The sequence below is a fragment of the Mustelus asterias genome, chromosome 4 (genome assembly GCF_964213995.1).
Source record: "Mustelus asterias chromosome 4, sMusAst1.hap1.1, whole genome shotgun sequence".
Lineage (NCBI taxonomy): Eukaryota > Metazoa > Chordata > Chondrichthyes > Carcharhiniformes > Triakidae > Mustelus > Mustelus asterias.
Window position 1 is genome coordinate 60326006 of NC_135804.1, and position 15033 is coordinate 60341038.

At 42.6% G+C, this 15033-nt stretch overlaps 1 protein-coding gene across 6 annotated transcripts in view; it reads left to right on the top strand.

Moving 5' to 3' along the window:
* Nucleotides 1-15033, top strand: part of LOC144492745 (anillin-like) — a 62975-nt gene that overhangs the window by 33855 nt on the left and 14087 nt on the right. For all 6 annotated transcript variants that reach the window (XM_078211126.1, XM_078211127.1, XM_078211131.1 and 3 more), the window contains 6 exons: nt 843-984; nt 1579-1714; nt 5479-5661; nt 11723-11849; nt 12856-12904; nt 12986-13039. In XM_078211126.1, the coding sequence (XP_078067252.1) occupies nt 843-984; nt 1579-1714; nt 5479-5661; nt 11723-11849; nt 12856-12904; nt 12986-13039 (691 nt within the window). The remainder of the gene's footprint in view (nt 1-842; nt 985-1578; nt 1715-5478; nt 5662-11722; nt 11850-12855; nt 12905-12985; nt 13040-15033) is intronic.

The window sequence follows — 15033 nt, forward strand, 5'->3', positions numbered from 1 at the left end:
GTTAAGATTAACCTTATCAAAATTTCTCATTTTCAAAACATAATATTGAATTTTCAAAATAAATACTTTTGGTGGAAAGGGAGAGATAAGAAAATACACTTTACAATTAAACTTCGCCTGCTGCGTGTCATAACCAGTTGTTTCCTGAAGTTGCCTTCACCGCTAACCACCCATCCTATTTTGATGTAATCCTTTTAATAAATTTAATTTCATCAAGTCTCTTTGAGAGTACTTTATCACACGCTTTTGGAAATCCAAAGATGCTACATCCTCTGCATTTACTCTATCAACACACAGTTTTACTTGAACACTTGTCCAACTTTAAAAAATTATGCTAGCTGTCCTTGATTGTCCTGAGGGTAATTGTTTGGTTTGCTTACCTGAGAGATCAGCTTATCTATAAATGCCTCATTGATCCTTTTTTGAATGGATGCGTTTATATTAGTAGTCGAAAGATGTGTAGGTTAGGTGGATTAGCCATGGTAAATGTGTGGGATTGTGGAGCTGGGCCTGAGTAAGTTGCTCTTTTGGAGAGTTGGTGCAGACTTGATGGGCCAAATGACCTCCTCCTGCACTGTAGGAGTCCTATGAACTCTGCGGTAGAACTTCGATGCACAAGTCTGCTTGAAAGATTCTTGTTGGAGCCACAGCTGTTTTCTTTGATTTCTCACATTCTAGGAACATGCTTTTGAGGTCCAATGCCTTTCCCACTTTGAACCAAAGCTATTGATATATTCATTCTTTCAATATTCATTATACACAAATATACTTGTGCTTTCAGTGCATATATTAAAGAATTAAACTTTCCAAACCTCAGTGCATTTGCCCTTTTTTCTTTTCAGTATTGATTTGTATAGAACTCAACGTCGCAGTGCCCGGCTGCAAAAAAAGAAAAATGAAGAAACCAAAAAAGCTATTGCCCCAAGCACCGTTGAAAATTCTTGGTTGGCAACACAGCAAGTGACAATAAAAGAGAAAATAAAGGTATGGGATAATCTGTCATGTAACATGCTATTTTCCTGAAATTGTGATGGGTGTAGGGAAAAATTACAATGGTGCTTTTAAAATAATCATAGCCATTTGGCCCATCAAGCCTGTACTGACGACAATCCCACCCAGGCTGTTTTTATTGCTGACTTGATCTTTACAAATGTTTTCATGTGGGCAACAGGGACCAGCATTGGATCTCCTTCACACAAGAGATTTAAGGATTGAGAGAGAAACAAAACAACAAAAAATAGAAGGAAACAAATGGAGTACAAAAGAGAGACAAAGTTGGAGTGAGGAAAAGAGACCCCACCCCACAGAAAAGACGAAAAAATCCAATATTTTAAATATCTAAGAACAGTTCACTACCTAAAGAAGTGAGGCTGTATTGTTTATTTTGCTCCTTTCTAGGTCAGGAGACTGATTAACATTGCATTAACAATTATCCTTAAAATGGTATTTGCACTACTAATTACAGGACTTGGCTTTCTGTGAGTTTAATGGACAATTAATTGCAAGTCCAACAAGTTGCTAAGGATAAGAAGCGATTTGTGTGAAGCAACAGGTGAAAAATGTATTTTTTCCTCCCAGATGCTAAATGATGAGATTATCAGGCTGAACAGCATTATGTATCAGGCCAGTCAGGCACTAAACTGCTGTACAGATGAAGAGCATGGTAAAGGCTCGAGAGAAGAAGCAGAAGCAGAACGTCACCTACTTATTGCTTGTGAGTAACAGGGGGATAACGGGAAACCAAAACTTGGCAGAGGTGTGATGTCGGAGGGTGGAACTGCTCCACATTGTGGAACTAACCAAAAGCAGAAACACGTGTGCAGCAGTAAATTTCTGCCTGATCATGACTGAAATCAAATCAGCCACTCCCATCATGGTGCACAGTTTAATATGTTGACCATGAGTGTTACAATTATTTTTAAATCAATTGCATTAAAGTACCCATTGCCAACATGATAGGTGGCAATACAGAATATCAATTTTTATTCTTTCATGGGATGTGGGTGTAACTGGCAAGGTCAGCATTTGAAGGTAGTTCCCATTCATATGGTGCCCTTGTCCCCCTAGGTGGTTGAGGTCACTGGTTTGGACGCTGCTGTCGTAGGAGCCTTTGAGTTACTGCAGTGCATCTTCTACGTTTTGTACATTGCTTTTATTGTGTGTTGGTGGAGAGAGTAAATGTTTCATGTAATTAATGGTTCAAGTGGGCTACATTTTCCTTGATGGTGTCGAGCTTATTGGGTGTTGTTGGAGCTGCATTTAGCAAGGTAAGTGAATGTTATTCCATTACACTGCTGACATGTGCTTTGTAGATGGTGGACAGGCTTTGGGGAGTCAACAGTCAAGTTACTCAGAGGCGAGTAACTGGTCCGGTTCCATCTCTGTTTAATGGTAACCACCCCCAGTATGTTGATGGGATGGGGGATTCAGCGATGACACTACCATTGAATGGAGGAGACATTTAGATCCTTGTTGGAGATGGTCATTGGCTGGCACTTGTGTGGCATAAATGTTCCTTGCCACTTCAGTGGAATAATCATCCACTCAGCCCGTTAAGCTGAAAATGCTTCAGCTTTGCCTTTTGCAATGATGTGCTGGAGTCTGCCATCATTGGGGATATTGGTGGAGCCACCTCCCCCGATGTGACAGAACTGCAGAGCTTAAATCCTATCCGTTGGTTGTGGGATTGCTTAGCTCTGTCTACTGAATGTTGTTTGACATGCCACTGGTCCTGTGTTGTGGCTTCACCAGGTTGAAAACTGATTCTTAAGTATAAGACCATAAGACCATAAGACATAGGAGCGGAAGTAAGGCCATTCGGCCCATCGAGTCCACTCCACCATTCAATCATGGTTGATTTCAACTCCATTTACCCGCTCTCTCCCCATAGCCCTTAATTCCTCGAGAAATCAAGAATTTATCAATTTCTGTCTTGAAGACGCTCAACGTCTCGGCCTCCACAGCCCTCTGTGGCAATGAATTCCACAGACCCACCACTCTCTGGCTGAAGAAATTTCTCCTCATCTCTGTTCTAAAGTGACTCCCTTTTATTCTAAGGCTGTGCCCCCGCGTCCTAGTCTCCCCTGTTAATGGAAACAACTTCCCTACGTCCATCCTATCTAAGCCGTTCATTATCTTGTAAGTTTCTATCAGATCTCCCCTCAACCTCCTAAACTCCAATGAATATAATCCCACGATCCTCAGACGTTCATCGTATGTCAGGCCTACCATTCCTGGGATCATCCGTGTGAATCTCCGCTGGACCCGCTCCAGTGCCAGTATGTCCTTCCTGAGGTGTGGGGCCCAAAATTGCTCACAGTACTCCAAATGGGGCCTAACCAGTGCTTTATAAAGCCTCAGAAGTACATCCCTGCTTTTGTATTCCAAGCCTCTTGAGATAAATGACAACATTACATTTGCTTTCTTAATTACGGACTCAACCTGCAAGTTTACCTTTAGAGAATCCTGGACTAGGACTCCCAAGTCCCTTTGCACTTTAGCATTATGAATTTTGTCACCGTTTAGAAAATAGTCCATGCCTCTATTCTTTTTTCCAAAGTGTACGACCTCGCACTTGCCCACGTTGAATTTCATCAGCCACTTCTTGGACCACTCTCCTAAACTGTCTAAATCTTTCTGCAGCCTCCCCACCTCCTCAATACTACCTGCCCCTCCACCTATCTTTGTATCATCGGCAAACTTGGCCAGAATGCTCCCAGTCCCGTGATGCTGTTCCTGACATGCCCTCCTGACCTCCAAGCATATGACTAATCTCTGATTAGAAAATGCATTTGGAAATTGATGCATTAAGTAAGCATGTTTCATTAAATCCACATCCTCATTTTCAGATCTCTCCATGACTTTGCCTCTCCCCCTCTGTGTCACAGTCCTCTGCTATCTGTGCTCCTCCGCTTTTTCTTTAAAAAAGATATGTACTAGGACAGAAGTGGAGCGGAACAGATAGCAGAGGACTGTGCTCTGCAATGGGCAGTTTAAGACACAATCGCCAAGGTCCCAAATTCTGAAATTCCCACCCTAAATCTATCTCTGGCTCTCTTCCTCCAAGACGCTACTTCAAATCAACCTCTTTGATCATGCTTCTATTCTAATATATGTGATTCAGTGTCAAACTTCGATTGTGTTCCTGTGAAGTACCTGGGTACTTTTATTTTTAACCACATTGAAGATGCTGTATAAATGAAAGTTGCTGTTACTGACAATATATGGTATGAGAATTACTGAAAAAAGACACTGGGGCAATTCTCCCATCCTGCTGCACTGCTTTTGCAATGAAGCCGGCCAGGAGACGGATCTGAGGTAGTTTTGCGGGCTCCCCGCTGGGCGCTACAGCCTCTGCGCATCTCCAGCAGACAGATTTCTAGCGCTGTTATCTCTGCGCCAGAAATTGGCACGGAGCTGAATAAATTGTTAATCTTCTGGGCCCGCTAGCCTCTCTCTTTCCCCCTCCCCCCTGCCAGGAGTATTTCGCTCCAGTGGGGCTTAATATAGCTCCCTACTTGCGGAGAGCTGGGAGCACCACCCCGCTACAGTGGAGGAGGGCAATTGTGCCACCCCCTCCTCCCCAGAGGGTCGAGCATTGGGGGTGCCCCGGGCATTGACACCTTAGCAGTGCCAGCCTGGGCCCCCTGGCACTGCCCAAGGGGCAAAGTGCTAATGCCCAGGGGACACCTTGGAACTGGCCACCAGGCATAGGGTGGGGCCTGACTGGGGGCCGTGGACTCTGGTTTGGAGGAGGTGGGGGGGTCCCGCTGCCACTCTGCTGTTGGGACCTTTGACAGAGGGAGGAAGGCCAGCGATTGGAGTGAGGTGGGGAGGGGTGTGTTCTCACATGCATAAGTGAGCCACACTGTGAGCCAGACTATTTGAATTGGTTTTTGGTGCCATTCTTGGCAGCCAAGAATTACACTGAAAACCAATTCAAGATCATCAGTTGGGTTTGCAGTGTGGCTCACGTGTGTGCTAGAAGCCTCGCGCACTCTGGGCCCAGTCCTTTACAGACAGATGAAGTATGTCTGTTGATTGCACCCTTCTCAACTCGGCAAAAGCTTGAGACAGCCATTTTGTCATGGGGTTCATCCTCCATGGCCATGCCTTGGCCAGTGAATCAACTTGCCTGGTTTGAATTTGAACAATAGCTTGGTAGTTAACTGTTCTCTGCTGTATTCTCCATGGTAATGCCTCTATCAGAGCTCACATGTGAACCAATCAGCTCGCTTCGCATTCCGTATAAATTGTTGTTTCCTTTACTATTGGTAACCTTGCACTCTGTCCTGATGAGTGCAAGACCAAAAGTTTAAACTGCATATCTCTATTTCAGCAATGCATTGCTCTTAAGTTCTGTAATATTAAATAACTATTTGTACATTATGGTTAATCTTGTAATGGCAAGTGAAATAAGTAGAAATTCACACTTGCACTAGCAATTATCATGGTGTTCTGTCTTTTACGTTTTTAAAGCTGAGAAACGTAATGCTTTGCTCACCGAGTTGAGGAGGCTGAAAGGAGAGGGCGATGCTGTGTCCATGGGAGAAACAACTCAACTGAAAAATGGACTTGAGCCATGTCGAGGCACTATCTCCATCGCTGATCTTCGCCTTCCTTTGAAAGCTGAATTTGTATGTTCAGCTCTACATAAACAAGGTAGGGAAACACAAAGTAGACAGACAATTGGTGTGAAGAATGCATTGCTGAGGTCTTTGCTTCTTGTGCTGGTTTTTGGATCTGTACGAAGCAACAGAATTTTATTGCTTAAATAGCCAGAATGGGTGTGACGCACATCACCTGCCCTTCAAATGTGTTATTGTTGTGTAATGAAATCCTTAAGCAGGTTGAGGAAGTTAGTTTTATTAGTCTTGATGGATAGTATTCACTCTGCAGTCAAATGCTGTAACATTGAGCTTCCATTTCTATCCAGCTTTTGTCTCCAGAGACAAAGCATTTGTATGCGTATATAATAGCTGAACAAAATATATAATGTGTTGAGAAGCACCCCTCCTGCATCAACATCTACTGTTTGAATAATCAAGAACTATTGTCTTTTTATCACTGCAATGGCCCCTTTGTCTTAATGCTCAAAACCAAGTAGTGGGGTGTATTTTGTGTGCACACTTGTGACACAATTTTTAAATATATACTTAAGTCATTCTGCATAATTTTTGAATCTTCAATATTTTTATCCAGTCTTAAACTCTTGACCAATAAATGAGTTGTCCAAACAATCTATCCAAATTTATGACAAAATTTGATGTTAAATGTCTTTAAGCTGAAACTCAACTATTGAACCCTCCCTTTTGGAAGCAACATCCTACTTGCTAATTCTCAATCTCATTCGTGCACGAGTTTTTAAAAATCTTTTTCCAATTTTTCCCTGAACTTCTCTGAATTTTGTTTTGACCTGAAAGAGTACAATTTTAAATCACAGATGATTTCACCTGAGCTTTTAAACCTCAATTCTGGGAAAAATGCATTGCATTACTAGCAATGCAAAACTGAACGTATAGAGATACTTTCTCAGTGTGTCTAAACTGCGCAGTCAGTATAGTGACACTATATTTTATGTTATGCTTGTACTAAGAAATACACAATCTACATCCAAAGCTGTTAAATTTACTTCAATAAGCAGAGCTTTATTTACACTTAACAGCATAAATATCAAAATTGCAACAGAGATGAGCCATTTGCTATGACTATTATTTGCCTTCCATGTGAGCAAATATTTGTAATCACATTTACCAACTCTTGTTGTCCTTTATCTCTTTTTCCTCCTTGTCTTTCCTATTCCACCTATCCAATCTATCTTGAATGTTAACCAGTTTTTGCCTCAACCACAAACTGGAAATGAATTCCACAGCCTCCCAATCCCCTGAAGTTTATTGCATTTTCTGCTCTAAATCCTCCTTGATCCCCTCACATTGGACCTGTCAACCACTGGAAATTCTTTGCTTCCATCCACTTTGTCTCATTCGTTTATAATTTTAAACATCCCTAACGTCCAGTAATCTATGTTATAATGGTGGGGGCTGTGAGAGGGGGTTTAAAGTGTCTGTATTTGTGTTGCTGCATACCAGATAGCACCCTAGTGAATATCTGGATCATCTCGAAGTCTCAGTATCCTAAAGTCATATACACTAGGTTCGCTGCATTTCTGTTTCTCCCATCTTATAAAGAAATCTGAAATTGGTCAAATACGATTATCCCTTTTGAAATTGTGGTAGCTATTTCTAACTTTTATCTCTATCAAGAGATGCAGTAATTTTGGCTCTGATTTTGTACCACCAAGACTAAGTTAACCTGAATTAACTTCTGTCTTTTGAAAATAGTTGTTACAGTTATGGTGACCAGTCCCCAATCCTCTGACTTGAATCCCCCTGTGATAGATTAAGTGTGTTTCAGTGATTTATTAATGCAGGTGATATTTGATGCTTCAATTGGACAAGTAAGTTCTGTTGAGCTCCATGAACCTTTTTCTGTTGTGGTAATTTTCCATTAATGTTATACCTGCGTCTATTAACTAAACTTGATGGTTAGTCCAGGGATGGAAGTAAATCCTTGCGAGCAAGTGTGCTTTTCCCAGTAGTTGTGGGTGAATCAAGTAAAATGTGGAAATTTCGGATGAAAAGACAGCTTGCCTTCTCTGGAAGAGATGGGGGACTGCATTCTCAGAGCATTGAGCTGATTTTGTATTGCCTCACCCTGCCTGAAAGTGGAACTCTTAGTATCAACCCCACCGTCTCGCTTTTTCATTGATTTCATTGAGGTTGTAAAATGTGCTTGAACTTTATAAAATCTCTGGCAATGAATTTTAGTAAGAAGTTTAACAACACCAGGTTAAAGTCCAACAGGTTTATTTGGTAGCAAAAGCCACACAAGCTTTCGAGGCTCTGAGCCCCTTCTTCAGGTGAGTGGGAATTCTGTTCACAAACAGAACTTATAAGACACAGACTCAATTTACATGAATAATGGTTGGAATGCGAATACTTACAACTAATCCAGTCTTTAAGAAACAAAACAATGGGAGTGGAGAGAGCATCAAGACAGGCTAAAAAGATGTGTATTGTCTCCAGACAAGACAGCCAGTGAAACTCTGCAGGTCCACGCAACTGTGGGAGTTACAAATAGTGTGACATAAATTCTGATTCTAGGATCGCATGATAAAGACTCAGGAGGAAAAAAGCAGAAATATTTATGTGAAATAGTGTGACATAAACCCAATATCCCGGTTGAGGCCGTCCTTGTGTGTGCGGAACCTGGCTATCAGTTTCTGCTCTCAGGACTTGCGCTCAGGACGCAGACCAGCTGCGAAACTCTGCCAAGCAGACGAGACAAAGGAACTACACCATCTACATGCACACCAAGAACAGGAAACTTGAGAAACTCGGCATCACCACCAGCAGCAACCAAGCCTCCCCCGGTACCACAGTAGGAAACAGTCCCACTGCAGGGAAGTCCATTGTCAACTTGTCCGACTACACACTTCAACCAGATGAAATCGAAGTTCTCAGCCGAGGGCTTAATTTTTGCCCCACCACCAAAATAGACCCCATCAGTCTCGCAGCAGACACAGAGGAATTCATCAGGCGAATGAGGCTGAGGGAGTTCTTCCACAAACCCCAAGAGGCCAACAACGAACACAATGAGACAGCCAATGAACTGGAACAGCCGACAGAGAGATCCGCAGTGCATCCGAAGAGGAAAGAGTCGAATTGGACTCCTCCGGAAGGCCGCTGCCCTCGACTTGACATGTATGCCCAAGCCGTCAGGAGGTGCGTCAACACCAAATTCATCAGCCGCACTCACAAGACAGCCCCGAACATCACCCAAGCACAACGTAACGCCATCCACGCTCTCAAGACCAACCGCAACATTGTCATCAAACCAGCAGACAAAGGAGGGGCCATCGTCATACTGAACAGAACGGATTACTGCAAAGAAGTGTACCGACAACTCAACAACGAGGAACACTACAGACAGTTACCTGCAGATCCGACCAAAGAACACACCCGTCAACTCAACACTCTGATCAAGACCTTTGATCCGGACCTTCAGAACACCCTCCGTGCTCTCATCCCACGTACTCCCCGCGTTGGAGATCTCTACTGCCTCCCGAAGATACACAAGGCAAACACACCCGGCCGTCCCATCGTATCGGGCAATGGGACCCTGTGCGAGAACCTCTCCGGCTATGTCGAGGGCATCCTGAAACCCATTGTACAAAGAACCCCCAGCTTTTGTCGCGACACGACGGACTTCCTACAGAAACTCGGCACACATGGAGCAGTTGAACCAGGAGCGCTCCTCGTCACAATGGATGTCTCAGCACTCTACACCAGCATCCCCCATGACGATGGCATTGCTGCAACGGCCTCAGTGCTCAGCGCCAACAACTGCCAGTTTCCAGATGCAATTTTACATCTCATCCGCTTCATCCTGGACCACAATATCTTCACCTTCAACAACCAGTTCTTCATCCAGACACATGGAACAGCCATGGGGACCAAATTTGCACCTCAATATGCCAACATCTTCATGCACAGGTTCGAACAAGACTTCTTCACCGCACGGGACCTTCAACCGGTGCTATACACTAGATACATCGATGACATTTTCTTCCTTTGGACTCATGGTGAACAATCACTGAAACAACTCTATGATGACATCAACAAGTTCCATCCCACCATCAGGCTCACCATAGACTACTCTCCGGAATCGGTTGCATTCTTGGACACGCGCATCTCCATTAAGGACGGTCACCTCAGCACCTCACTGTACCGCAAGCCCACGGATAACCTCACGATGCTCCACTTCTCCAGCTTCCACCCTAAACACGTTAAAGAAGCCATCCCCTACGGACAAGCCCTCCGTATACACAGGATCTGCTCGGATGAGGAGGATCGCAACAGACACCTCCAGACGCTGAAAGATGCCCTCATAAGAACAGGATATGGCGCTAGACTCATTGATCAACAGTTCCAACGCGCCACAGCGAAAAACCGCACCGACCTCCTCAGAAGACAAACACGGGACACAGTGGACAGAGTACCCTTCGTTGTCCAGTACTTCCCCGGAGCGGAGAAGCTACGGCATCTCCTCCGGAGCCTTCAACATGTCATTGATGAAGACGAACATCTCGCCAAGGCCATCCCCACACCCCCACTTCTTGCCTTCAAACAACCGCACAACCTCAAAAAGACCATTGTCCGCAGCAAACTACCCAGCCTTCAGGAGAACAGTGACCAAGACACCACACAACCCTGCCACAGCAACCTCTGCAAGACGTGCCGGATCATTGACACAGATGCCATCATCTCACGTGAGAACACCATCCACCAGGTACACGGTACATACTCTTGCAACTCGGCCAACGTTGTCTACCTGATACGCTGCAAGAAAGGATGTCCCGAGGCATGGTACATTGGGGAAACTATGCAGACGCTGCGACAACGGATGAATGAACACCGCTCGACAATCACCAGGCAAGACTGTTCTCTTCCTGTTGGGGAGCACTTCAGCGGTCACGGGCATTCGGCCTCTGATATTCGGGTAAGCGTTCTCCAAGGCGGCCTTCGCGACACACGACAGCGCAGAGTCGCGGAGCAGAAACTGATAGCCAGGTTCCGCACACACAAGGACGGCCTCAACCGGGATATTGGGTTTATGTCACACTATTTCACATAAATATTTCTGCTTTTTTCCTCCTGAGTCTTTATCATGCGATCCTAGAATCAGAATTTATGTCACACTATTTGTAACTCCCACAGTTGCGTGGACCTGCAGAGTTTCACTGGCTGTCTTGTCTGGAGACAATACACATCTTTTTAGCCTGTCTTGATGCTCTCTCCACTCCCATTGTTTTGTTTCTTAAAGACTGGATTAGTTGTAAGTATTCGCATTCCAACCATTATTCATGTAAATTGAGTCTGTGTCTTATAAGTTCTGTTTGTGAACAGAATTCCCACTCACCTGAAGAAGGGGCTCAGAGCCTCGAAAGCTTGTGTGGCTTTTGCTACCAAATAAACCTGTTGGACTTTAACCTGGTGTTGTTAAACTTCTTACTGTGTTTACCCCAGTCCAACGCCGGCATCTCCACATAATGAATTTTAATCGTAACTTCATTTAGCTGATATTGTGCTGCAACTAGTGCATGTATGGTGCCTTTTAATGTAACAAAACTTTGTGGCATTTATTGCAATTGTGTAACATTTTAGTGTTTTGAATGCTTATTAAATACCATGAGTGCTCCTTCCCAACGCTTTGTTTTTTGTGTGTTTCTTTTCAACAAGGTATACAGAATACATTTTTATTAAATTTTGAATGCAGCATTTGAAATAAGGTGGGATTGAAAGACCATAATTTGTGATTTCGGAAGGTAAAATGTTTTAAACTGGAGAGCAAAAGGGTTAATTAGGTTTGCATCTGCACGAATTTACAAACCCAAGCAAAGCCAGAAAGGGGAGTTGAGAGCAGAGGGATATTGGTGCTGGACAATTGAACTGTGAAAAATTCCCTTGCTGACGTTGACATCCCTTACCTTGTTCAGCACTTAATGCCAGAAAGGGTGTCTTCGTACAAATGATAACTGGAATACTTCATAAAACCACATTTGAGAGATGCAGACACTGGAACATTTAGCACAGTTGGAAGTAAAACTGAGGCAATGTTAAAGGAAATTTGGGTCAAATCAACTTATTTTCTCATTTTTCAGGAAACCCCAGTCACTATTTCTTACTGATGATCCGCTACGGCCCACATAACATTGTGGCAACTCCACTGGCAACAGCAGAGGATGCTCAGCATGGTGATACCATTACTTTCCCAACCATCATCACACTGTGAGTCTTCTCTTCTGAACTGTTGTTTCTGGAAGTAATATTAAAAGACAGAAAAATTTCAAAATTAGTGACAGTTGTTAAATTATTAAAGAAATGATGCAGTCATTTGAGCAAAGTTCTTTCACAACCAAAATATCAGAAGTGATTTTGTACAATCCTCAGGAGGAGGTTGTTCAATCCACCATGTCTGTGTCTGTTTAACTGGAGCTATTCCCCTCCCAAAAATTATCCAATTTCAATTGAAGTGATATTGTCCTTGCCTAAATTGCTGCTTCGAGAATTGTCCTAATAAACCCTCTTTAAAACAACCTTCTTTTGATATACTCAGAAGAACAGTGGGATATCTCAACTCATTGCAGGGCAGCATGGTGGCACAATAGTTAGCACTGCAGCCTCACCGCACCAGAGACCTAGTTTCAATTCCCACCTTGGGTGTCTGTGAAGTTTGCACATTCTCCCCATGTCTGTGTGGGTTCCCTCCCAGAGTTCAAAGATATGTAGATTAGGTGGATTAGCCATGATAAATGTTCAGGATTATGGGAATAGCCTTGGGAGCTAGAGTTGCTTTCATATTTTCAGTGCTTCATGACTATAGCTAGTTTGGTTCAGTTTTTTGTAATACTCTTTATTTGCTGTATCCTTTCCATGGCATTAATACTCTCCCTATAATAGGGTCATAGAACTATGCATAATACATCATTTATGACTTGTCTCAAACTTTACAAATTGTAATTGCTTCCTTGTTTTTTATAATCTCTGGCATAAAACCCAGAATTCCATTTGCCTTAATATCATTTTTGACTTGCATGTCTACAAGAGAGGAAGAAATAAATACCTTTCCAGTTTTTGAAAATTCTTTGCATGACAGCAGTGTTGAAGGGATTCTGTGATGCATGGTGCCTGGTGCATCGATCAGTTTGTCTCTAAACCACAGGCAGTAGTATGTTAGACAAAATAAGACAACTTCCATTATAGGTAACTAATCCAAATGTTGCAATTTCTGTAGGCGTGATATTCATTACAAATTCGAAATTGATGTGGAGGTATACAGCTTGGTAAGCAAACTTCATCTTTCATATTTTTATAAGTATTCCTTTCCATGTTTGCAGCAAATTCAATTTCTTTCCTTTCTGTAGGCTCATGCTGGCAATGTAACCATCTCTGAGAAGCGGAGAGTATCTAGATCTAAGGTGATTTTTTAATGTACTTTTAAAGCATGTAATTTGATCTAACCTGGAAACAATGTACTTTGATTTTTCTTTTGATGTGTATTTGATTCTCTCTCGAACTGCCACTAGAATTGCAAGCTCAAATTTGAGACAGAAAGCTGCACGCTATCATCACAGTATTCTAATGTAGTTCTGGACGATTAAATTATACAACCATTTTGTATAGTTGTGCTTGATACTTGACAAACGTTATACTTTATTTTATTCTTTAAATTGCCCCCTCCAAACCTGAAATGTTTTAATGTAGGCATCTTTTATAATCTTTTGGAGTATTGTACAACCTGAAGCATCTGGTGGCCAATTTTAATAGTGGTTGCAAAATTCTGCACAAGAGGGGTTACAGTTTATAGACTGTTGCATGTCCATGCATGCAAATTACAGCTTTGAAACATTTATGGTTCCATGCACAAGTGCTGTACTGCCAGCTGACACTGTCTGTGCTTAAAGGCAACTATCGTTATTCTGGAACTTGATTATACTGTTCCCTCTTTATTGACAAAAAGCCCCAACATTTTGTATAACATTAAAAATTTGTTTTAATGGCCATCTTCCTAGGGACATCATTGTATCTCAAAATGTTATTTTTTCTTATTGGAGAGCCTAAGAGACTGTATTTAGGAGAGGACGTGCTGATTGACACACATTGCAGCAGTTGTATAATCTATATGCAATTTCAGTCCTGTGGTGGCACATGAAATCTTGCAAACTTGCTGAAGCTGTTTATATAGTCTGAGTCAGGAGCATTCCAAAAATTCTGAAACTTGCAGCAAACGGGCTACTGCCTTTATTATGTTCATCAGCAATGATTGTTTTCCTGTTTTTTGTACTGGGTATACCATCATCTCTAAAATTGTTACTCCATCTCCTCTCTTGTCTACTTGAAACATAGAACATAGAAACATAGAAAAACTACAGCACAATACGGGCCCTTCAGCCCACAAAATTGTGCCGAACATGTCCCTACCTTAGCGATTACTAGGCTTACCTATAACCCTCTATCTTACTAAGTTCCATGTACTTATCTAAAAGTCTCTTAAGACCCTTTCGAATCTGTCTCCACCACCATTGCTGGCAGCCCATTCCACCCACCAACCACCCTCTGAGTGAAAAGCTTACCCCTGACATCTCCTCTGTTCCTACTCCCCAGCACCTTAAACCTGTGTCCTCTTGTGGCAACCATTTCAGCCCTAGGAAAAAGCCTCTGACTGTCCACTCGATCAATACCTCTCAACATCTTATACACCTCTATCAGGTCACCTTTCATCCTTCGTCTCTCCAAGGAGAAAAGGCCGAGCTCACTCAACCTATCCTCATAAGGCATGCTCCTCAACCCAGGCAACATTCTTGTAAATCTCCTCTGCACCATTTCTATGGCTTCCACATCCTTCCTGTAATGAGGCGACCAGAACTGAGCACAGTACCCCAAGTGGGGTCTGACCAGGGTCCTATATAGCTGCAACATTATCTCACGACTCCTAAACTCAATTCCTGAATTGATGAAGGCCAGTACACCATACGTCTTCTTAACCACAGCCTTGTGTAATTGTGTGTAATTTGTGTAATTCTGACTTAATATTTCTTTAATAGAAAAGGTAAAATACCATAACATCTAATGGTTGTGTTCTTCAACACTATCCTATTGGATAGTGTTTGTTGTGAAGAACACAACCATTCTGGGTGACACAATAGTCAGCCTCTCGGCACTAGGAACCCGGATTCAATTCCAGCCTTGGGTGATTGTGTGGCTTAATATTTTCAACTTGACACCAAATTCATTTTCAAAGGAAAATATAACCAGCTTGCAATTGGAGCTTAATTTTTTAAAAACCCAACCACAAAAAAACTCTGGAAAAATCAAAAATGCAATAATTGGTGCATCTGAATTCATCCTTGTATGGGTATCTAATATTGCCAGTCTCTCACCTCTCTAAATCAGGGTTCCAAATGTAAATAGT